This window comes from Anser cygnoides, chromosome 1, assembly GCF_040182565.1.
Source record: "Anser cygnoides isolate HZ-2024a breed goose chromosome 1, Taihu_goose_T2T_genome, whole genome shotgun sequence".
In the NCBI taxonomy this organism is placed as follows: domain Eukaryota; kingdom Metazoa; phylum Chordata; class Aves; order Anseriformes; family Anatidae; genus Anser; species Anser cygnoides.
This window is the reverse complement of record NC_089873.1, coordinates 212130171-212155415: the sequence shown is the minus strand read 5'-3', so window position 1 is coordinate 212155415 and position 25245 is coordinate 212130171. Positions and strand designations below refer to the sequence as shown.

Below are 25245 nucleotides of genomic sequence, written 5' to 3'. Positions count from 1 at the left end.
CCAAGCTTCAGAATTACATCAACCTATCCTCAACAGAGGAAACTTTTTTTTTTTTAATTAAAGCATTTGACATCGGATGAATCCAAAGGAGAAATGTGGTTTACCAGGCAGCTCATCCAACTAAGCTCAACATATCCATGCGGGAATGACCCGTCACCAACACACTCTGCTCCAGAACAACACGAAGATGTTAGCTCATTTTGTTCTGTCTCAAATTCACCTGTTAAAAAAATAAATCCCAAGTACACAAACCCACACTGAGGGGAGCCTGCCCAGAGGAACTATTTGTGGTGCAGCACATTCCTTCAAACAATATCCCCAGCAGCTGTCCCGCAGCCAAAGACAGGGCGTTAAAACACGGTTACGGGGGGACAGGGGAACGGCTCCGGCAGGAGCAGGCTGGCCAAAGAAACCTCTCAGAATGGGACCGTCGGGGGCTTCAAAGCCTTCACGGCACGTTTAACTCAGAGCAGCTTTAACGTCAGCACGAGTCTCAGGCTCAGCAGCGGTAAGGCTCGCAGCCCCGTGCGCGCCCCGAGTCACCGGCCCTGCCTGCCGCTGCGTGAGCAGCCACAAGCGCCGTTTCGCTGCCGGCTGCCTGCACACGCACACGAGGGCTCCCAGTGCGCCGCATGCTCATTAACTCCGAAAGGGAAGCCGAAGAAAAAGACCTTCAGTCCCCGGAGAAGATGCACGTGCACGACATCGGCTGGGTTACGCTGAGAGGTACACAGTATTTTGCAAGTTTTCTCCCATCACGAACCCGCAAGCGGGAAGCACAGGGCAGCCGGAGGCACGGCCCCGCTGCAGCACTGCTGGGCATCTTCTGACTCTTCCGAACCCGCGCACGTGCCCCCTTGCTGCGTGGGGCCCGGGCTGGACGAGCGCCAGCGGCACGGCACGGCTCCTGCCCGACAGCAGCGCTAGCAGCTACCTCGGCTCTCCTCGCGCCACGTCTGAGAAAGAGAGCACGGCCACGCGTGTCACCTGGGCTGGAGGAACCGCGGCACACCTCCGGGGGGACGCCGCGGTCCCCGCGGCCGGGCAGCGCAGCTGCAGCCCCCGGGCGAGTGGCTGAGCGAAGAGCGGCCTCGAGGGAGAACACCACGTTGTAGGAAATGCGACCAAGAGCTTTTCGTTTCACACAAGCCCAGCACCACAGCCTTTCATTTGCTCATGAAAGCTTTTCATTCGTTTTAATTACTCCACGAAGCAGAATTTAGGCAGAGGAAATGGCACTGCAACACGGGAACAATCAGCCGGATCCACCCAGCGGGAGCACACCGCTGGCTCCCCATCAGCACCGCTTTCAGCTTTAGGCTGCCGTGCTGTTTCCCGGGGGGCTGCGATCTTCCCAGAAACAGGGGCCTTGTCACGAGCGGCTCTGCCCCTGCTGCATTAGTCCAGGTGGAAGGTTTCACCTCCCTGGACTTCCATTTCTGCATCTGAGAACTGTGAATAATGCGTCCTAGAGGAGGGCTTCTGGAGGACGGTACAGCACCACACAGGTGCCTCCGTTTTGACACACGCATCAGAATGAGAAAAAAATGGAAGCTGTTGGCCCAGAAGCCGCGGGCTGCGTTCCTGTAAGCCGTCCGAGGGTCCTCCGGTTCTCCCAGCGCCAGGAGGTGCAGCGCGTGCTCCAGGAGAGCGGCAGCACGGGGCTGCCAGGCTCACCACCCGCGTGCCGGGTACCAGGCTCAGCAGCGGCCCCGGCTTCCCCTCCTTCCGCGGCCAAGAATTCAGATCATTCAGCAGCCCTTGCTCCCAGCGCAGCCTCGGTCGCGTGCCATGGACTTGGCACAAGACCTGTGCTTCCACCGTTCAAGAAGCTCCTGCGGCCCTAGAGCCAGACATCGTGCACCCGAGCCTTGTGAGCCACCCCTGTCCAGCCAGTGGTTCTGCAACAGATTGAGGAATTGGGAAAACGGGGATCTTGTGGCTGCCAGATCACCTTGACAGTCTTTGTTCTTTTAACTTCCGACACTGTTCTTTTTAGCTTCCAACATTTGGAAGCCCTGAGCCTTTTAAACGAGCATCCACTGCAACTGAGGAGACACTACAGGTAGCGAAGCTTTCTCTTTTCAAGTAGTCGCTATTTCTATTGTCGCTAAGGTAGGAAAACAACGACTTTATTTCTCTTTATTAAAGTTATCAGCTAAAATTTCAGTGACCAAGACAACAAAAAACAGTTTCTTTTTTCTGCAGTATGGACGAACGTACTGTAACAGTTTCAGGCGGGTTGGTGTGTGCTGGGTCTGGCTGGGACGGAGTTATGTCCCTGCAGCAGCCCATGCAGCGCTGTGCTCTGCACGTGTAGCTAGAGCAGCCCTGGTACCACAGCGGTGCTGTGCCTGCTGCTGAGCAGTGCTGGCACCGCACCGGGACTCCTCCAACCCCCAGAGCCAGCAGGCTGGGGGTGGGCAGGGGGTGGGCAGGGGCCGTCACCAGGCGGCTGACCTAAACCCACCAGAGGGATATCCCATGCCGTGAGTGTCACGCTCAGCAACAAAAGGTGGGAAAGGGGAAAGGGGGGGGTGGGGGGGCAGCTCTCGTTATAAAGACGTCTGTCCTCCCAAACTGCTGCTATGAGCATCGAGGCCCTGCTTCCCGGGACATGGCTGAACACCGCTTGTTGATGGGAAGTAGAGAGTGACTGCTTTTCTCTCTCTGTGCTTCCACGTGGCCTCTGCTTGTTCTTTTCCCCTCTTCCTTTTCCCTTTAATTAAATCATCCTTATCTCAACCCGTGAGTTGTTTTTTCTTCCCAGTATGCCTTCTTCTCCCCCTTGCCCTCTGAGGAGGGGAAGTGAGAGAGCGGCCGTGGGGGAGCTCGGCTGCTGCCCGCCTGAGCAAAACCACCACATGGTGAAACAACGGAGTAAATACTGTAATGGGAAGGAGACAGCAGCCAGCATATTCGCTCATCGATATGGCAAAGAGAGGCTCGATCAGAATCAGACGGCTTTCCCAACTCCAGAGTTAAAAAAGCAAGCAATGAAATAACAACAACCATGTAAACAGATCTACCTGTCTTTCCACCATGGAATAAATTGATAAAAGCTTGTATATAAAACAAAAATTAAGCGGCTAGAAACCCATCGAACAGGAGAAAAGTCATGCACACTAAAGATTACAGTACTGAAATACAGTGTTTGGATCAGAAACTTGGATCATGATGGACCATTGCTTCCTTGCCAGATCAGATGGAAAGGACAGCCAACAGCCTTCAGGCACCCCTGCCACATTCACACTGCCCGTAACAGAGCAGCCCTCCCGGGCCCTGTACAGGAGCACAAAACTATGTGAGAGGACAGGAGAACGGCCGAGTACTAACCTCGTCACTCTCCTCTACGTCCACGTTGCCATTGGCATCGTCGTCCATCTGCTTGTGAATGTTGCGGACAGCCTCGAAGCTGAGCTGCTCGTCCTCATCGTGGCACAAGGGCTTGTCGATTCGGCAGAATTCTGCTGAGGGAGAAAACACCAACATTACATAGCCTGTCCCAAAAAACCTGCCGCCTTGTTTGCTCATTAGGCATCTTGCATTCGAAGAAGCGTTCCCTGAACCCTACACAAAGCACCCCAGTGCTCATTCACAGCAGGGTTAAGTGCAACTGCCAGATTTCCCATGAAATTTCTAATCCTAACAAGAAAGGACAGGCCACGGCCTGACCGAGGCTGCTCTTCTCCGGGTCACGCTCCCCACATCTCCACGTCGCCGCTGCGGCAGCCGGGGCCGGGCTCAGCTCCTCCGGGCTCGGCTCCTCCGTCCAGCGCCACCAGCCCCAGCGGCAGGGGAGGACCGCGGCAGAGCGCACCTCCTGCTTCACCCGCTCCACTCCTCACTTGGAGGCTGCTAGCGCTGGCACGGTGTTTGGGAGTCACAGCTGTATGTTTATGCAATACACCAATTAAAAAAAAAGTTAGCCTTCTTCCTGATTATGAAACAGATTTTTTCTGGCTTGTTTTCACATATTTTTCCATGTTTCAAATTAACACTGCATATTTTGCTACATGCCTGAGTCCATGTAAGCACCAGTCAAGCTTGGCTCCTCCATCCCATCTATGGTGCTGCTGCATGGCAATGTGTGACTCACCGAGACGGCTGCAGACCAGCAAGGCAACGCTGATGCACGAGCACAGACAACGGGCATTAAAAACAGCCGCCAAAGGTGAGGTCCTTAATGATGTGTTACGAAAAAAGCCTTCTGTTTCACAGATGCTGCACTGGATTCACTCTAAGTAGATAACGATTAAGAATCATCCAGCAGTGACTGCTCTGAGATCAATGGGAAGCGAGTTTCATGGCTCTCGGCCCAGCTCCCATTAGAAGGTCTCATGTTCAAAAAATCAGAGTTCAGAGTGAATTCCTTGGAATTTAGGCAGAAGAGTCCAAATGACTTAGAGCTCAAATCTCATTCCAACTCTTAAGATGATCCTTTCAAGACCAGACAAGCTTATTTGGGGGAAAAGTAGCATTTTCTGCTGCTGCTACACATTCTGTATCTACTGTGAATAAACAAACGCTCACTCAGCTTGCTACCAAAGAAGATGATTTGGACTATTCTCCTGTCTGTTACATCTTCACACAATTAGCAAGGAGTCAGACACACTACTGGTAGGAAAGACTTTTGAACATTAAATTCACCCAAGCTTAAAAATTTTATTTAAAAAAAAAAATCCATATAATCTGATTTGCAGATGACACCGAGCTGGGGGGAAGTGTCGATCTGCCGGAGGGTAGGAAGGCCGTGCAGAGGGATCTGGACAAGTTGGGTCAATGGGCAGAGGCCAAGGGATGAGGTTCAGCATGGCTCAGTGCTGGGTCCTGCACTTTGGCCACAACAACCCCATTCAGCGCTACAGGCTTGGGGCAGAGTGGCTGGAAAGCTGTGCGGAGGAAAAGGATCTGGGGGTGTTGATTAATGCTCGCCTGAACACGAGCCAGCAGTGTGCTCGGGTGGCCAAGAAGGCCAACGGCATCATGGCTTGTGTCAGGAGTAGTGCAGCCAGCAGGAGCAGGGAGGTGCTCGTCCCCCTGGGCTCTGCTCTGGTGAGGCCGCACCTCGAGTGCCGGGTTCAGCTTTGGGCCCCTCGCTACCAGAAGGACATCGAGGCCCTGGAGCGTGTCCAGAGAAGGGCTCCGAAGCTGGGGAAGGGCCTGGGACACGAGTCCTGTGAGGAGCGGCTGAGGGACCTGGGGGGGTTTGGGCTGGAGAAGAGGAGGCTCAGGGCAGGCCTTATTGCTCTCTGCAACTGCCTGAAAGGAAGGGGTGGGGAGCTGGGGGTCGGCCTCAACTCCAGTGATGAGACAAGAGGGAATCCAGCGCCCGCAGGGGCAGGGAGGGGATCCTGCCCCTCTGCTCCGCGCTGGGGAGGCCGCCCCTGGGGTGCTCCCGGGGCCAGAGAGGCCTGGAGCTGGTGGCGAGAGCCCAGCGCAGGGCCCCGAGGTGCGGGAGGGCCTGGAGCACCTCTGCCGTGAGGAGAGGCTGCGAGAGCTGGGGCTGCTCGGCCCGGAGAGGAGGAGGCTCCTGCTGGGGCAGGGCGCGAGCAGCGGCACCCAGGGGTGCCTCCAAGCAGTCCGGGATCCTGTTATTGCACCATTCTCCACGTGTAAACGCAGAGCCTCCCATACCGAGGACACCGGACTAACACTAGCTGATATCATGTGTATTTCCAGATCTCACAGAGAAACCCCATCCCTCGTCCTCTCTGGACTGGCTAAAGAACCAAACAAAACCTCAAACCCAAGGTAAACCGATTACACAAACGCGCACCCGGCCACTCCCCAGTACAGCTGTTCGAGGAGCAAGTTTTGCTCCTGCAGACAGGTTAATATTAGGGGAGAACTTGTTGCCTCTGCAGAATGGAAAAAAAGGAACAAATACAGAGAATGTACATTAAGATAGCAAACAGAAGCACGCAAACAAATGCAAATACCATTGTTTTGTCTTGGCTTCTCTAGAATTTCACACATCTGTGTAAGACCAGACGATCAAGCCAAGCAAACTGCAGTTTACTCTAAATCAGCTACCGAAGTTTCTAAACTTAGAGCAGGTTCAGCCATAAGCCTACTCATTCTTAAATATTTCTAAGAATTCATTAAAACAAACAAACAAACAAACACACACATACACCTAGAAGCAGAATAGCATATGTTAAGGCTGTTTTCCTGCTGTAACTGTTGATTTTCTATGTCTTATGTTCCTACACTAAATATGTGTCTCACAACCAGCTTTATTAGAGGTATGCTCCCCCAGTCAGCAGACTGAATAAAATACTGTGGTTTTAATTTTGAGGAACATAAGCCAAGGATTCAGAGTTAAAATTAAACTTTCCTTATTTGCAACACTTTAAATTACGTACTTCAAATTTATATTCTGCCTAAAACAAAACCACTCAAGAAGCACTTAGATGAATGTCAGAGCATTATTCAAATCAGACCGAATTCTTACATTATGGTTGTGACCCTTATTTCTGATGTCTTTATATATACACATACAGACAAATGTATTTAAGATCTTAGCTATCGATCTTGCACTAGTGTGTTTCGAATACTGAATTAATTCAATATACAAGTGCATAATACAACCATACACCATAAAATTATTTACTTTTTTTAATAATACACTCTTTTTATAGTACCATCCTCAGAGGAAATCAGTCTTGTGAGTTCTGTCCAGGAGATCTTAACAGACCGTCATTCAGTACTCCGCAGAAGAGTGATATCCTCACGGTGCTTGACAAACCACCTCAAGAAAACGTATAGTGGGCAACTACGCTAGAAAATGCTGGGTGAGCAACTTCACCCTATGGATGCAGGGTAAAAACTGCCACCATTCTGCATCCAAACCTCTAAACATCTTGCTAACAACAGCACTAAGTGCAGTTGGACTGGACGATCCCTGAAGGTCCCTTCCAACCGAGCTATTTATTCAGTTCTGTTCCAAGTGTGGATACCGGTCCTCCCAACCCACACATGCCCCTTGCCCTTCCACCCAAACCCACCTGGGTGCATTCCCTGAGAATCGGGATCCGGGACATGGACTGCTGCACCAGGAAGGGGTGGCAGCCCTCCGAATCACAGACCAAAAAATCTCAGAAACTAGAACTGCGCTAGCGTTCCAGGTCTGGTCTGTCCTTCATAGCTTTTTAAGAATAGCATGCTTCTAACTGAAAAACACTAGGGTAAAAATTGCAAGATAAACCCTTAAAACCTCGAACGTATGCACAGCACTGAGCTATGCTGGTGCAGTCCTCTCAGTTTCTGGCTGTGGCTTTAGGACAGGCACCTTCAGCACGTACGTTACAGATCAGAACTGGTTTTGTTCTTACCAGAAAATCCCTTTTCAAACATGGTCAGCAGACCATTCCCGCGGGCTCTCCAGATGGTGTCCCCGCAGGCAAAGCGCCAGCAGCCGGGACCACAGGTTCGCCGTGACCTACACCTTCAGTTACGCTTCCAAGCGGCACAACAAACCCTCCCCTAACAGGCACAGAGCGTCAGGCACAGACATCTTGCAGATACGCCATTCTTCTCCAAGGTGGGCCTTGCATAACCGCCACAGACAAGCAGGTACTTATCAAGGGGGGGCACGGGTTTTCCTTACAAAACTGGGAAAACTGATCACCCGTCGGGGCACACCCAGAGGGTAGGTTGTGCAGTCTTTGTCTGGCATTGAATCCTGAGGTTAACCTGCTGCTGCAAAAGAGCACCAGCTAGAAGCCGGACTTCAGGCACACACCCACGCGCACCAGGTGGTAGAGATCCAGTAGATAATACCGCCACAGCAGTCCTCGGCTGGCTTCGTCCCAGCGCTACCAGTACGTTTCCAGAGCGGCTATCAATGCTGCAATGTAAACCTCATCAGAAGAAACTCCCAGCTGTGCAAACCTGGCCGACCAGGAATCTACCTTAACTAACAAGAATTAGCACCATTACTAGAGGGTGACTGTGAGGTGCATCCACCACGGTCAGAACAAAGCCGCACCACCAAGCCCCACCGTCCTGCTCCACCTCCTGGGCCACAACCCCTCCACGCAGCCCCTTGACCTCGGGCCCAGCTGGGCACCTGCCCACTCAGGGGCTGGGACCTCTCACAGAACGTTTTTAGGACACGGTGACCGATGGCATTACGTTTTTGCATCAGAACACATCTGTGAGTTACAGGGACTGCCAGGCCTAGAACTGGCAGAATTCGGGCTGAATTTATAGTTTATTAACTAGAAAGGTAAACATTTTTAGCGGAGTCTCCTTCTACCTTGTACAGCTGCGAAAAAAAAAAAAGAGGAGAAAATGTAGAACAGTTCGGCTTCGGAAAAATCAGGCCTACTGTGCCTCACTGCAGCTGACACTTGAGGAGGCCCCCCCTGCCCGATTTCCCAGTGCAAGGATCCCACCACCACTACCCAATGGATTTGCATGGACAGCCATTTTCTCTCTCCAGTCCACGTTACCTCACAGACCCACTGCTGTCTGCTCATCTTTTGCTGCTTTATGTAAAAAAAAAAAAAAAAAAAAAAAGTCAGTAACTTAGTAAATCTGTTCAGCTTTGCCCAAGACAACACCCCCCCACACGCAAAAGCCCTGGCAAGCTGGCCCCTCTGTTCTAAAAGAGCAGGTAAGATGTCTCGCAGAGGCAATACTGGAGGCTGACTCAAGGGCGAGGGGAGGCTGCTGGGTGCTGCAGAGACCTCACACGGATCTGGAAGTTTGCTCTGTACCAACTCTCGCATGGCCGGGGAGCGAGCCCAGCACCTCTGTGAACTGGGGACCACAAGCAGCTAGTGAGCAGGGGCAGCTCTGCCTAGATCCAGCCCAGCGGGCTGTCCTCTCCTCCCTGGGGCCATCCTCTCCTCCACAGGGCTCAGGGCCAGCTGCAGGAAGCAAGCAGGAGGAGGTAGCAGCCACCTTGGCTCACGGAGCCTGCAGTCGGCCCTGGGAAAACATCCAGCGCAGCAACACGCTGCAACCCAAAGCAGCAGCCAGGGGCAACATTACACTCAGCAGGGTGCGAAAAGTGGTGCCAGTGTAGAAGGTGAATCAGTGTGTCCCCGGCAGGGCGCCAGGAGACCTCCGTTCCTCCACCCCACCTTGGGAGGCGGCACAGGGAGGCAAGGGTGGCCGACCATCGTGCAGGGCTGCGCGGTGTTTTCAAAGGCTTCACAGCAAGCAGGGTGAAATGACTTCTTGACTGGTACTTTCTGTTGATCTTAATGGGAAAGGGAGAGGAACTTGGCAGAGTTACGTTAAATATTATTGGATGTCTTAACATGGCTTTGTGCAGATTTGGTTTTCCTCTCCGACGCTGTAAGAATTTGTTCCCTCCATGCTTTTTTCACAGTTATCACAAAGTTATCTAATATCTTTGGGATGGGTCTTTTCTGCAGTGATTTGTCACATTCATCCCAATGAAAAAGAGCAAGAAAACAGAACGTTATTGTATTCATACTGCCTTTGGGCTTGACTTCAGCAGGAAAAATGAAATCAGGATAAAAGATACCTCACAAAATATTATGTGATCATCTTGTTCTGAACCTTATTATTATAGCAATTAATGTAGCAACACCGTGTCAAAGTTCAATTTACAGGGAATAAAAAGGTCATTTTATTATAAAACATGTGGTTTTATTCTTATTAACAGTCTCCTAACCACATAATCCTTAAGCCCCAAACATGTCTCTCCAAGTGGTCTGTCCAGCACTCAGGCAACGAGACACATGCACTGAAGTGATCTTGCCCAGATTTCCTGCAACCACAACGATGATGTGTTGGTATTTGTAGCCCAAACACTAAGAATGAAGCATGACTGGAAATCTTTTTCTGTGCAAGTTCCAGAAAGCAATAAAGCAGTCATTGCAAGAATGGCATGTGTTGATAACCAAGTAACAATCAACAGCAAGCAGGCTCGTAAATACTGAGGAACTTGTTTGCATCAGGGCCAGAAAAAGCCTAAATAAGCCGCGGGTGATTTAATCAGCAGAAGACCTGACACTGATAAAGAGTGGTCACAAGGTTTCACCACAGGCCAGGAAGACAAGGTGCAGCTGTAAAAATACCCAAAATGGAGAAACAAAGACCGGGGCAAGCAACCTTGCCTAAGATTTATGGAAGGCTAAGCAAGATCCTGAATCTAATAACCTGACCGTAATAACCCTCGTCTCCTAAGCCAGGTCACCCCTTGGGTTCCTCCTGACGAGGGTGTAACAGGCAGCCTCCCCTGTCCTCCACGCCACACAAAATGACACCCCGCTTCAGGCTGCTCGGACACACGCACAACGTGAGGCACCTTCAGAGAGTGAAAGGCTGAGCGTGACGTTTGTTTTGTTTAAATAACACCCTCCTCCTCCGGAAGGTCCTCCGCTGATCCTTGCTACAGCAGTCTGTACAGACAGGCCCCGAGCTGCCAGATGGAAGCCCAGGCCGGGACCTGGGGTGGTGGCGTGCCTCCCGTGTCCCCTAGGGGCTGACACCACCACCTGTCCTTACCCCACCGTCCCATCCCACCTCTCTGAGTCAGCAGCAGTCTTTTGTCCCCTCACGGGCTGCTGGCCTCCAGGCCTGTTCGTTATCTCCCCACCATCACCTCTGAAGCACTACAGTCCGCCTTTCCTTTCAGAAGGCAAGCCCCTTTTCCCCCCATCCCCTCCGGGCAGTGAGGGACAATGGTCTGCCCATCTGGGTGCCATTAACACGTGCCATCTTCCATCCCTGCCCTCCTCCTGGACTCCCATCGCCAGGCCTGGCGCTTGCTCTGCACCACAAAAGGTCTTTTGCAATCTCCCACCCAGGAGCCATCTCCCCCCAGGGCCCTGGGTGCGGCCGCCCAGGAAGCCATCGACAGGCACTTAGGCCCAGGTGCTTGACTGAAATCTGAATGACAAGGAATTGGGGTTGGTTTCAGAACAGATTAGAAAGTCTCAGGAGAAACGGTCGGGTGGAGGTGGACCATGGGTGGAGGTGGACCGTATCTTCCAGTCCTAGCACCTCTCCTGCCGCCTCAGCCCGAGGCAGTGACGCCACCTGGAAGTTCCACCTGCACATCAGAGCAGACATTTGTACTTGGAAGGTGGCACAGGCTGCCCGGAGAGGGGCTGGGGGCTCCTCCGCGGGGTCTCCGGCAGCCGCCGGGACGTGGGGCTGGGCGAGCGGCCCCGCGGGGCCCCGCTGGGGCAGGGGGCGAGCAGCGGCACCCAGGGGTGCCCCCAGCCTCAGCCACGCTGTCATTCTGTAGCATTGAAATATTTTATTCCAGATCTTTAATTTCTCATGGGAAATTCTCTCTAACGAGAATTCTTTTTGTTAAATTTCAGGTTCTCTCAATTTTCTTCTACAAGGTCCCATTATCTTTAAAGTTCTGTTGATACAATCACAGCTGATTGTCCCCGGTAGCACTGAGCAGTATAACAAGAACAGCCATCAGGATAGGATTAAATAGCAGTTTAACTATAACAATTGTGATTTACATAACTTGCTCTTATAAACACTGGAATGGCAGCCAAAAAAAAAAAAAAGATTCTTATACTTTCATATATTTGGGGAGAAAGAATCGTTTACATATTTCTGTTAATACAAACAAGGACTCAACATAACTTTCTTGCTCAGGGTTCTTCCCATAAAACTCTAGTTTTCAATAAAAAAATGCCAAGTACAACTTTAAAAGTTTAACAAAAGCATTAAATGGTTTTGTAAAGAATGTATATACAGACAGGTTACTGTTCTCACTTGAAGAGTGAAAAATGAAAGAGATGAGATTTTCTTCAAAGCTACAAAGCAGCAACATGGTGAGCAAGGCAAAAGAAGAGCAAAATAACCATCGGTTTTCCAGCTCTAATTGCCAAACAATAGAGCCTGACAAAGTTATGAGTATATAACCATTTCCACTGTCTTAAAAATACTCCCAGTATTTTTATACAATTTTACACTGTACAGCTGGATATTATTTACTGTATAGGGAGTCATCAGTCACTACTCTATATTTATCACATAATGCTTATCCATAAAGGCATGTGAAAACTCATATATAAAACCATTTTCCCAAAAGGTGAATTTGTCAAACAACACTGGGATGTCCACACGTTCCCTGGTCTGGTAACCTCTGTGCATTTGAACAAGTTCCTTGGCCACAGAACTCCTTCCTTTGGAGGTGCTGAGGCAGGGCGCAGAAAGCCTTGCACAACGCAATTCCTGTCATATCGAGAAACCACACACAGTTCACTGGCACTGACGACAGGGACCTCATCCATCTTCCCATCTCCTCTAAAGCTTAGAAACTCTGACCTGCTATTTTCATTGCAGATTTAGTAGCTGAAAGGAGCTTCATCATGAGCAAAGAGAACATTGAAGCAACCTTCTTGCTCAACACTATGTGGGAAAAGAAATGTTGTTTTTGCAGTGTTACATTGTATAGAAGGAAGGAATGTGGTATTGAGATATGCTTACAGTGATAAGAAAGCTCAGCAGGTGACCTCTTAAAATGCAGACAACCAGACTCCTTAGAGCAATCAGGTGAAAATCACTATGTTAAGTCAAGCCAGATAAGGGGAGAAAACATTACCATCTCAAAAACAGGCCGGCAACTGAAGGCCAGGCATTGTCTGTGAAGCATCAGATAGATTGTGAACCTGGATTACCCACTCCAGTGGGGAAACAGGGGAGGGTCCTATCATCAAAAAGTATATAAACTGTGTTTTGGAACTAGTAGGTGCGCTCTCCTGCTTGTGGGGCGCCCGCCATTGCAATCGCGAATAAATTACTACTTCACTGAGATCCTCGCCTGAGCCTAAGTTATTGGCTACGGAGTGTTTCTCACAATTTGGGGGCTCGTCCGGGATCCAGTCACCTACCGGGGAGCCCCACCGCCGCAGCAGCAGGAAGGCATGCCCCGCTGATTTCAGCGGTCCTGTGCATCGACGGTGGCGGTTCTGCGGAGAGCTGACAGAGGGCCCGAGACTGATTAAAGAGGCAGGATCCGTGAAGTAGTGGGGAAAGGGAAGAAGGTAGGCACTCAGGGTTTTAAGAATTGATCCGGTAACTCTGTGCACAGACCAAGGTAAGAAATATTAAGTATTGCTTTGGGGGTCGGGTGAGACTCTGTGTGATGTGTGATGTGTGATTGAGACGTACTTTTGTACGAAGCGAGTGTGGAGTCCTGATCCGCGGTTCCGTAGCTCCGCGAGGGGCGCGGCCGGAGACGGACGAAGCGTGAGATAAGGGAGAGAAAGGAAGAGTCTCGGGAAATTTGGTGTGCGGTAATCCTTGCACGGGGTAGTGCTCGGAGTACACCAGGGAAATTTGGTGTGCGGTAATCCTTGCACGGGGTAGTGCTCGGAGTACACCAGGGAAATTTGGTGTGCGGTAAGCCTTGCACGGGGTAGTGCTTGGCAGTACACCAGGGAAATTTGGTGTGCGGTAATCCTTGCACGGGGTAGTGCTCGGAGTACACCAGGGAAATTTGGTGTGCGGTAATCCTTGCACGGGGTAGTGCTCGGAGTACACCAGGGAAATTTGGTGTGCGGTAAGCCTTGCACGGGGTAGTGCTTGGCAGTACACCAGGGAAATTTGGTGTGCGGTAATCCTTGCACGGGGTAGTGCTCGGAGTACACCAGGGAATTTTGGTGTGCGGTAAGCCTTGCACAGGGTAGTGCTTGGCAGTACACCAGGGAAATTTGGTGTGCGGTAATCCTTGCACGGGGTAGTGCTCGGAGTACACCAGGGAAATTTGGTGTGCGGTAAGCCTTGCACGGGGTAGTGCTTGGCAGTACACCAGGGAAATTTGGTGTGCGGTAATCCTTGCACGGGGTAGTGCTCGGAGTACACCAGGGAAATTTGGTGTGCGGTAAGCCTTGCACGGGGTAGTGCTTGGCAGTACACCAGGGAAATTTGGTGTGCGGTAATCCTTGCACGGGGTAGTGCTCGGAGTACACCAGGGAAATTTGGTGTGCGGTAAGCCTTGCACGGGGTAGTGCTTGGCAGTACACCAGGGAAATTTGGTGTGCGGTAATCCTTGCACGGGGTAGTGCTCGGAGTACACCAGGGAAATTTGGTGTGCGGTAAGCCTTGCACGGGGTAGTGCTTGGCAGTACACCAGGGAAATTTGGTGTGCGGTAATCCTTGCACGGGGTAGTGCTCGGAGTACACCAGGGAAATTTGGTGTGCGGTAAGCCTTGCACGGGGTAGTGCTTGGCAGTACACCAGGGAAATTTGGTGTGCGGTAATCCTTGCACGGGGTAGTGCTCGGAGTACACCAGGGAAATTTGGTGTGCGGTAATCCTTGCACGGGGTAGTGCTCGGAGTACACCAGGGAATTTTGGTGTGCGGTAAGCCTTGCACGGGGTAGTGCTTGGCAGTATACCAGGGAAATTTGGTGTGCGGTAATCCTTGCACGGGGTAGTGCTCGGAGTACACCAGGGAATTTTGGTGTGCGGTAAGCCTTGCACGGGGTAGTGCTCGGAGTACACCAGGGAATTTTGGTGTGCGGTAAGCCTTGTACAGGGTAGTGCTTGGCAGTACACCAGGGAAATTTGGTGTGCGGTAATCCTTGCACGGGGTAGTGCTTGGCAGTACACCCCCATTTTCCAGGATAGGAAAAATGGGAAATATGAGTTCCAGGGGACAGGGAGATATCCCTGGGGGAGTGCCTCCCGACTGTCCTTTAGGAAGGATGTTGAGAAATTGGAAGAATAACCCCAAAACTAAGGAAAAAGATAGGAAGAAAATGGTTAAATATTGTGTATCAGTCTGGACGAAAGAACCAATTAAAGGAGCTGCAGTATTTTGGCCAAAATACGGGTCTGACAAAGATTGGGTATGTCAGGCCTTAAATTTTTATGTTAATAACAAATTTCCATTTTCGGAAGAAGAATCTGAGTATGCAGCTTGTTGGATACAAGGAATAAATTTGGTTTTGAGCAAAAATCAGAATAAAGAGGGAAAGAAAAAGGAAGAGACAAGTGATAAATGGGACCTTCTGGATAACTTACCTCCTCCTTATAACCCCCAAGTTGCTGCAGCAGCAGCGGCTGCTGTAGCAGTTTCTCCGAAAGAAGAGACAGGAACTATAGATAACATTAGCTCTGGGAACAGGAGGTACCCCAAACTGGTAAAAGAATTAGAACAAGGTAGAAGAGGTACTGAGAATTTTGCCTTCCCTGATACTAACAGCACTAACACTATCTGTGTATCCTCTTAAGTGAACTTCCCCCCCTCCTTACCAGCAGAGAGGTTAGGAGTTTCCTAGGGCCTAACTTATACTCTTGGGGAGGGGGAATTATGTATATAAATATGTTGTTTACAGGGAAAGAAATGGGAATGATCAGGAGGAGAGCTGCAATACAAAAATGGGAAAGAACTCATCCTCCAGGACCAGGGGTAATACCGGCAGGGCAGAAATAACCACTTGCCGATCCTGGCTGGAAGAATAATAGTGTGCAACACAGAAATCATATGAGAGACTTGGGGTCAGAATGAGAAAGTACTTGGGGATGAATCCTGAGGACCCGGTATCCCAAGGGCTCTTGAAAGCTCATTTTGTGATTGAAGCCTGGCAAGATGCACAGAAAATGCTCCAGAAGGTGGGGGGGATGTAGTGAACAGTCACTGGGGGGCCCTCCTGTGGGAGGCCCTGAACGTGTGTGTCAAGAGGGGAGATGAGAAGGAAAAGCAGAGAGTGAAACTAATGGTATTGACAGTGTAGCAGGTAGTCAGGCAGAGGGTTGGAGAAAGAGGAAGAAAATCTTCAGGGGGAGTCAGGGCCAGGATGGAAAAGAGGGGAAGAGAGATGAAGGAATGGCAGGCAAGGAAAGCTACCCGTGTTGTGGCCTGAATCTTAGCAGGGACAGGCTTTGATGGGATGTTTTAAGTGTGGGCAGGCTGGCCACTTCAGGTAGGAATATCCGGAGTGGAAGAAGGAGGAGAGAAGGAAAATGGGATGAGGGAGAAAGGTATGGAATTAAGTTGGCTAATGACTGAGACTTTGGAGAAAGTACAGGCTGGAGAAAGATAGGAAGAAGTGTTAAGAAGAGTTATTGAAGGTGTTAAAGGTGTGGTATGTAATGTTTGACAGAGCTGTTTTTTGAATGAGTTGGGAAAGTTGAATGAGCAGGGAAAGAGGATGTAGGCATTATCTAAGTAACCGTCTAGAAGTTTTGGTATATTTGCTGTGGTGTTTGGTCAGTTTCCCAAGTATCGAGAAGGGGGGGGCAGGGGGGGCAGCCTGCTCCACCAGGGGCCTCTCCACAGGCCGCAGGGGGCTTCGGCTCCGGCACCTGGAGCGCCTCCACCCCCTCCGTCTGTGCTGACTTTGGTGTCTGCGGGGAGGTTTCTCACTCCTCGCTCTCCCAGCTGCTGTTGAGCAGCAGGTTTTTGTTTGTTTGTATGTTTGTTTTCGTGGATGTGCTCTCACAGAGGCACGGACTGTGTTGCTCATGGCTTGGCTCTGGGCAGCGGTGGGCCCCTCTGGGGCCGGGATGAAATTGTCCCTTATCTGCTACGGGGTGGTTTCTGGATTCTCCTCGTGGGGGCTGCCACTGCAGCCCCCTCCCGAACCTTGCCATCAAACACAATACACAGGGGCAGCTAGGTCATTACTGGCCTGTAAAGTATCAGGGATTAAATTAACTAATGAAACCCTAACAAGTGATGGGGGTAGAAGGGGCTGGGGTAACAGTGCCACCTTTGGGGGGTACCAAGCTGAGACTAGGGGATAAAATGATCTCTGGGCAATTATTGTATGTACCCAAGGCAGGGACTAACTTGTTGGGAAGGGATTTGATGATGAAATTGGGCATTCAAATAGTAAATTGTTAGACTGGAATAACAGTGGTATTAATGGAGTGCTCTCAGGCCCTGAGAGCAAAGATATATTCACCTCTGACTGGAAAGACTCTGAAGTGGGGGCGGTAGCAACAATACATATGAACAGTTTTACCTCAGGGGTTTACAGGGCCACCGATTAATTTGGGCAAAGTTCTAGAACAGATTTTGGAGCAATTCCAACCTCCCAAGGAGGAATTTCTGTTACAAAATGTGTATGATCGTTTATTGTCAGGACAGGAGAAAACAGTTGTGAAGGAAGCTACTAACAAGCTATTCAACTTTCTGGGAAAGCAGGGCTTGGGAGCATTGAAAAATAAATTACAATACGTAGAAAGAGAAGTCAGGTATTTAAGGCATCTAATGTCTGAGGGAAAACTGAGAATAAATCCAGAGAGGATTCAGGGAATTGTTGAAAACTAAGAAAGAACTAAAAAGTTTTTAAGAGAGATTTCTGTAAGGAATCAGGAGCCACGAAGCCTGAGGGAAAATGGATACTCCCTGATGGGAGAGAAATGCTGAATAAAGCACCAAGGAGGCAAATATGATGTTTTACATCAAGAGAGTCATTGGGAGATGCAAGCAATGTGTGATGTTGTGCTAAGAAAGTATGTCTGTGTAGGAATATACACTTTAGTGAAGCAAATATGCAGAGGATGTACCATATGTCAAAAAGCAAATAAAAAGGTCATTTGTAACTAACCTAGAGGGGGACGGGAGCCAGGGATTCGACCTTTACAAAGTATACAGGTAGACTTTACTGAGTTACGTAAAGGAGGGAGATTTAAGTACTTGTTTGTCCTAATTGGCCACGTGACTGGATGGGTGTAAGCTTTCCCCTCTTATCTGCCACTGCAAACACGGTGGCTAAGGTATCACCGGAGCAAATAGTCCCTAGATATGGGATAGCTGAAAACATTGATTCAGATCAAGGAAATAATTTCACTTCACAAGTACTGCAAGGGTTAATGCAGGCCTTAGAGATTGAGTGGGCTTTTCACACCCCCTGGCACCCCTCCTCTTCTGGGAAGGCAAAGCGAATGAACCAGACATTAAAGAAGCAATTAACTAAATTAGTGTTAAAAACCCAACTTCCTTGGGTAAAATGTTTACTTTTAGCACTCCTCCAGGTTCAAACAGCACCAAGAAACAATATAGGAATTTCACCGTATGAGATGCTGTTCGGATTACCCTGTCTGGGCAGAAGGGATGAGATACCACAATTCGAAACAAGAGAGTTTTCTTAAGAACTGTGTTCTGGGGTTGTCCTCTTCTTTGTCATTTCTCAGGACCCGTGGGAAATTGGGTCCTGATTCAGACCTGGAAAGGATCAACTCCGGCCCGAATGGGAAGGACACTTCCAAGTACTACTAACCACTGAAACAGCCATAGGAACTGCGGAAAAAGGTTGGACTCACTATACTCGAGTGAAGGCATCCATCGACCCTAGTACCTGGGAAGCTGTTCCTACAGAAGACTTGTTGGAAGCTGAAATCGAAGAGAAAAATCTCATAGTGGACTCTGAGCGGGATAAGAGCTTGCGATTGTAAACTAACCTTTTATTTTCACAGGTAACTAATGAGTGTGACTTGTGATTGAGAGAAAGGACTGGCCTATAGTGAATTGAAGTGTTCCCAAGGGGGGTTTGTTATGGTAGTAGTGTATATCTTATTCTTTGTATTGATAATTATTTGGAAACCTAAGGTTTAAAAATAATGACAGGGAAAAATCAATTATTAATTTTGTTTTTAGTGATTATAGGCCTCAGAGAAAGCCTTGGTCAATTGGCAACTTGGAAAAGGCATGACCAGATAATAGTAAGATGGGATACCCCATAAAAATATGGGTGAATGTGACAGAGGGTTATGTACCACAATCTGCCATGTTTGATGCTTGTGAGGTGTTAGCTTGTGGAGATTTAAATGCCCAACGACAATTGAGCAGAGGGAACAAATAACTGGTAGAGACCCAACAGCCAGATTGAGAATAGCTGTATGGAAACGATCCTCTATTGCCATCAGAGAAAGGGAGAAACTCAAGGAGAAAACAGGAGAGAAAACAGGAGGCCTTCTTTGAAATGCGGCAGTTCAAACATTTGAGATTGAAACAGGGTATGGGGATGTGAATGCCTGGATAGAATGGGTCAAATATACTGTCCAGAGTCTCAACCATAGCAATTGCTATGCTTGTGCCTCGGGATGACTGATTGCCCAGATAGTGCCCTGCCCACTGGGGTGGACCAAGGACTCCCGAGGGATGCGATGTATGATTGCATTGTACCAAGAAAAGACTGCCTGGGGAAATGAGGCCTGTAAGTCTCTCTCTTTACTATTCCCTTCCTCGCATGATAGCAATATCAGGGTTCCCCCTGTATTCTCCACAGCTATAGGTAACCATACAGCTTGCCTCTCACGGCAGGCTGTGAGTGCTACCTGGCATCTGGGAGAATTTGCCTTGTGCACGAGGACCTTGAATGCTACTGAGGACTTGATGGGAAACTGCTCCAGACTTGAGATCCCCAGGGCAGATCTCTGGTGGTACTATGGAGGGAAGATCTTACGGTCCACCCTACCATCTAACTGGGGAGGCACTTGTGCACTTGTTCAATTAGCTATACCCTTCACCCTGGCATTTGAAAGTGAAACATCACAGATACCCAGAAGAAGTAAAAGAGGCTTTGGAATATCATTTGATGATAGAGTATACATAGATTCTATAGGGGTGCCTAGAGGAGTTCCTGATGAACATAAAGCCAGGAATCAAATTGCTGCAGGGTTTGAGTCACTGTTCTGGTGGGTAACAATTAATAAAAATGTGGATTGGATTAATTATATCTATTATAATCAGCAGAGATTCATAAACTATACAAGAGATGCGATAAGAGGAATCGCTGAACAACTAGATGCCACCAGCAAAATGGCTTGGGAAAACAGAATAGCATTAGATATGATTCTTGCGGAGAAAGGTGGTGTGTGCGTGATGCTGGGCAACCGTTGTTGTACTTTTATCCCTAACAATACTGCCCCGGATGGCACAGTAACTAGAGCATTGCAAGGGCTTACCACCCTTGCCAATGAATTGGCAGAAAACTCAGGAGCAGACACTTCCATCACAGGATGGTTGGAATCTTGGTCTGGTAAATGGAAAGGGATGGTAGTGTCCATATTTACATCCTTGATTGTAGTAGCAGGAGTTTTGACAGCCATTGGTTGTTGCATTATCCCCTGTGTAAGGGGACTTGTCCAGCGGTTAATTGAAACTGCACTTTTGAAACAAATGACCATGGATCCACCACCCTACTCAGATAAGATGATGATATTAGAGGAAATGGAAAGCAAAGAAAGGGAAGAAGAGGAAGACATCTACCAAATTACATCTTAGAGAAAAAAATTTTGCAAAAATCAACAAATTATAAAAAGAGAAAAGGGGGAATTGTGGGAAAAGAAATGTTGTTTTTGCAGTGTTACATTGTATAGAAGGAAGGAATGTGGTATTGAGATATGCTTACAGTGATAAGAAAGCTCAGCAGGTGACCTCTTAAAATGCAGACAACCAGACTCCTTAGAGCAATCAGGTGAAAATCACTATGTTAAGTCAAGCCAGATAAGGGGAGAAAACATTACCATCTCAAAAACAGGCCGGCAACTGAAGGCCAGGCATTGTCTGTGAAGCATCAGATAGATTGTGAACCTGGATTACCCACTCCAGTGGGGAAACAGGGGAGGGTCCTATCATCAAAAAGTATATAAACTGTGTTTTGGAACTAGTAGGTGCGCTCTCCTGCTTGTGGGGCGCCCGCCATTGCAATCGCGAATAAATTACTACTTCACTGAGATCCTCGCCTGAGCCTAAGTTATTGGCTACGGAGTGTTTCTCACAACTACTAAATTATTCACGTTCTCTTGCTGCTGTAAAACTTATCATCACCTCTAAAACAGTGCCGTCTGGAACAGATATTTAAATATTCACTGAAGCCATCGAGCTTTCCACTTTACGTTTACACGAAGCACTGCAAACAGCTTCTGCAGCACAGATCCCTGCTGCCTCACCTGAGCCCGAGTAATCCAACCCACAATTCTTAGCAGAAAACCTTCAAACATTAAGTATTAGCAGGCGTTCAAAGATTTGCTTTTTTCTTTAATTAAACAGCTTGCACAATGCAAGAAAACCTGTACCTAACTCAAACTAAATAGTCTAGAAAAAATGCAAACACAACCAGAGATTAAACCATTTGATCTTTGACCCACTTTTAAAGAAAGCAACAACGCCCTTGGGTGTCTCTGCAAAGAGGTCCACCCAAAAATGTTAGCACAGCACCTATTAATAGCATTCAGAGAAAGACACCGGGCAGAAATCACGAGAAACCTGCTTCCTCCCTGCTGAGGGCAGCGCCTCCAGGGCCGGGTCCTGGAGAATGCCCCGACCTCCGAGGACCTCCGTGGTAAAACCACGCGCTGAAGCATGCAGGAGAAAGCTCTTGGTGATCACCAAGGCCGCCAGCACTACGGACACCTTCACGGCACCAGCACCAGCTTAGGGTCAGGCACAGGAAGGCACTGAACAGCAAAGTGACATTGCTGTACAGCTGCTAGCTCTTACTCAATTAAAAAGTCAACATTTCTTCCACAAACGGGCTTCTATCCTTGGCACAAGCTCAGCATTTATTTACTACAATTAATTCCTTCATCACTCATGGCAATTAGGCTTCTCCATCTTCTCCACACAGCAGCTGATTGGTTTAATATCAGCAAAGCTTCGTCCCAGTTCTTCCAAACATCCTCGTTCTTCCCTGCAACCGGCAGCAAAGCCATTTGAACCGCCGCTTCCAGCCAATGTCCTCCAGCACGAACCTCCCACCCCACTCCTCTTCAAACGTTCTGCTCTTTCCGGCCCCTTAAAAAACAGCAACCCCCTTCCAAAAAAAAAAAGAAGAAAAAGAAAGAAATGCAACGAGAGAAACCAAACCCACCAAAGAAAACTTATTTCTCCTTGTGGTGGGAAGCCCAACACCGACGTTATCCTGTGCCTCAGCCCCCATCTACCTCTCCTCGCGGCGCCCACACCTCCTTCCTCGCACGTTGTCTCAACACACGACCTACTCTGCTCGCGGTAAGATGTCAGGTTTCCCTTCCACAGCGCCGACAGAGTATTTGGGTACGACCCTGCCTTCCCCAGTGCTCTCAGACCTCTCCAGACCAAATCCCAGCACCCTCGCAGGGGTGCTGTGGTCAACAACGACCGATCTCAAGCATTACCTTCCTGAGAAATGTTTGTTCATTTTCTTCAGCCCCGAGGACCGCGTAGGATTTCTGTTGGGCTGATACCAAAAGGTTCTTTAACACAAGCCTGCAAATCAAAGTGCTTCTGCTTAGAACCTGCTAGAAAACAGCAAGTCAGGTCATTCTGCAAGGTGATCAGCCAAAGGCTGGGTAAAGTTCTTCTGAGCTTAAATGGCCGGAGGTTGGGTTACTTCATAATAATGAACTGCATAATTAACTGCTGAGGCATTCCTTCCCTTTTGTGCTGATTGAAATCAAATAATTAAAACTGCTGCAAACGGTGAGGGCCCTTTGCACGTGGTTTTAGGGAAGCCGCTCACTAGCTACAGCCAGCCGTGCCTTCACAACTGATGTTCCTCAGAAGCAAGTTCACTGGAGGCAGGCAAAGCTTCATCAACTATTTCAGACCTCCTAATATTGTTGGTAATTCGAAAACTGGAACAATTCAGCCAACTCTAGATAGAAATAACTGATAGCTACTGGTGCTGCAAGTACCAACACCAGAAAGCACCAGCCATTTGCGAAATAAAAGCCTCTCCACCTCCTCCTTCGCGTTAACCCGTGGCGATATGGCTGCAAGGGGCTCGGCAGCACCCGCACTTCATCCAAATAACAACAGCAGCATTTTTTTTTCGTTTTTTTAATTTTTTTGCTGTTTTGCAAACTAGCTCAGCTGAAGGGGAGACACCTAACATTGGAGCCAAGTAGTTAAAAAGACACGTTTCTCCTCTGACAGGCAGGAACGAGCAGCGGTAACCGTGGCAAAGGGCTGGAAAAGGAAGACCCGGGGCTGGCTGCCCTGCCCTGCGCGCGCCCCGCAGGCGGCAGGGGCCGAAGCAGCCCGGCCGTGCGGGAGGGCCGTGGCCGGCAGGAGCTGTGAGCGAGGGAAGGACACCGACACCACCACGCTGCGGTCACCGCGGCACATCACGAGCACCCTCTTCAACACGGGAACAGCAGCCCGGTAATTTGTCGTTGCTTTAATCGGGAATCACCTTTTACATAGCTCCTGTGGCCGAAGCGTACACCAAACACGCTGGATGAGGCCCTGAGCAGCCCTGTCTGACCTGACCCTAGAGCGGCTTTGAGCAGGAGGCTGGATCACCGACTGCTTTGGGTTGGAAGGGGCTCTAAAGCCCCCCCAGCCCCCCCCTGCCACGGGCAGGGCCCCCTGCTCCCTGCCCAGGGGACTTGGGCTTGGGCACTGCCAGGGAATGGCTGGAGGGCATGAATTTGCCCATGACCCTGAACTTGCCCATGATCCCATGCCGTGCTGATTTCTGCAAGCACCTTCTGTCCACGTTCCTGCAGAAGCCCGACCTGCCAACAAACGCTCCCCCAGGAGGGGCTCTCCGGCGGGCAGCAGCCTTGCCTGGCTCCCAAGGCTCGCGGCCGGCACTGCGCCGGGAGGGCTCCCACGTCCCCGGTGGGCGAACGAACGGCGCAGAGCGTGCGCTCACCGGGAACGCGCGGCGCTGGGAGCCCACGTCCGCCCCCGCTCCCCGCGCCCACCCTGGTCACAGGCGGCCACGGACACCTCCGTCGGAAAGAGCTCGCACGCAGTGCGAGCCGGCTCTGCACTGTCGTCCCATTCATCGCCCCAGAAGAGCTCTCACGGCTCTTGCGGCTTCCTGCCCGAATTGCTTCATCCTCCGGGCCGGCAGCGAGAGCTCCTCGGGTCAGCAGCAGCAGCGCCGGGAGCGGGGCCGCACCATCGCCGCACGGAAGCGAGATTTAATCAAGGAAGTGATCAAATGTTTTCTCTAAGGGTTGCAAATTATGAAAGAAAATATGGCACCATACGCAGTGCTGTTCCCTTTTCTAGACTCTGCTTTGTGGCACAAATGTAAGGTGACTTTTTTTGTACATACAAGCATTTTTATGAACACAAGTTATGCTTTCCCCATACCTTTTGACCGATTTCTATTAAAAAAGCTTGGTAACTTCCGTCTCTCCAGAGCCACAAGAACAAAAACCAACACACCACGCAGATTTTTCCTCTAGAGACCCAGCCCAAGGGATGCATTCCAGGATCGAAAAAAAAAAAGGGGGTGATTCCTAAAATATTTTCAGAGTTACGAGTGCATTAGTAATTAATTGTAATTCACAGAACGTATGAGAGCCGGGGAGGGACTTTGGCAGGGCTGGGGGCTGCGGCCGAGCTGGAGCCCCGGCCTCGCTCCTCCAAGGGCAGAGCAGCAGAGGGAGCAGCGTCGGCCCCTGTCCTGCCCCCGACCAGCACCCCGGGCTGCGCAGACCCCGAGCACAGTATCACAGCTGGACATTATTGTGGGCCTGCAGCCTGAAAGCCCACGAACTCTGGTGCTGTTTGCTTGTTTGTGTTATTTTCCAGCTGCCCCGCGGAGCTGGCGCCACGCAGGCAGAAGCAGGGGCAGGCTCCCCGCGGACGCGCACCGAGCCGGGCAGCGCTCCCAGCGCCAACGCCCAACCTTCCTACGCCCAAAGCGCATGGAAAGCCGCAGCGGTAAATATTCCTCGCACGATACGCATCTCCCAGGCCTTACTGGCAGATTGCTAACAACAATGCTGGCAGAGGTAAAGAAACCTGCTCCTGGAACACCGAGCCTCCGGCCAGCGGCCAGCTCGGGGCAGCCACACCTGCGCAAAGCAGAGCTGGGATGTGCAGCGGGATCCCGCAAGCTGGCAAAACTTCACTGACGGCAGCAGAGTTCAGGGGTTAGCCCTCGACGTGCACCTTGCTTCGCAACGCCTGTCGTTCCTGTAGGACGGTGTTCTGGGGAACGACAGGCGGTGAAAGGTGCCCTGCCCGCAGCGGGGGCTGGGCCGGACGGTCTTTAGGTCCTTTGCAACCCAAACCCTCCGGCGCTCGGCGATTCTACACCGAGCACTCCAGCACGGCGAGGAGCAGCTGGGCACACGCGAAGGCAGGAGGAGCACGGCCCCTGCCTGGCTCCGGTCCCTGCGGCTGGCCCCGGATCAGCACAGGGCGGCCACCGCACGGCCAGCGGCAGCCTCGCAGATACGCTGGAGGGCAGAAACCCAGTTAGGGCTGGGGAGAAATCCGCGTCTGTCTGACAGCCTGGAACGGGCGCGAGGCGATGCTTCAGGCGGCTCAGCCCACGGCATGCTGCCTGAAACGCTGGCTGCTCTGCACCGTGATGCAAAACTA

General features: G+C 50.3%; 1 protein-coding gene across 7 annotated transcripts in view; it reads right to left on the bottom strand.

Annotated features, from left to right (window-relative positions):
• Positions 1–25245, bottom strand: part of STIM1 (stromal interaction molecule 1) — a 102950-nt gene that overhangs the window by 52711 nt on the left and 24994 nt on the right. For 6 of the 7 annotated variants that reach the window (XM_066990125.1, XM_066990127.1, XM_066990130.1 and 3 more), the window contains one exon: positions 3337–3470. In XM_066990125.1, the coding sequence (XP_066846226.1) occupies positions 3337–3470 (134 nt within the window). The remainder of the gene's footprint in view (positions 1–3336; positions 3471–25245) is intronic. The other variant, XM_066990126.1, reaches the window with a different exon arrangement.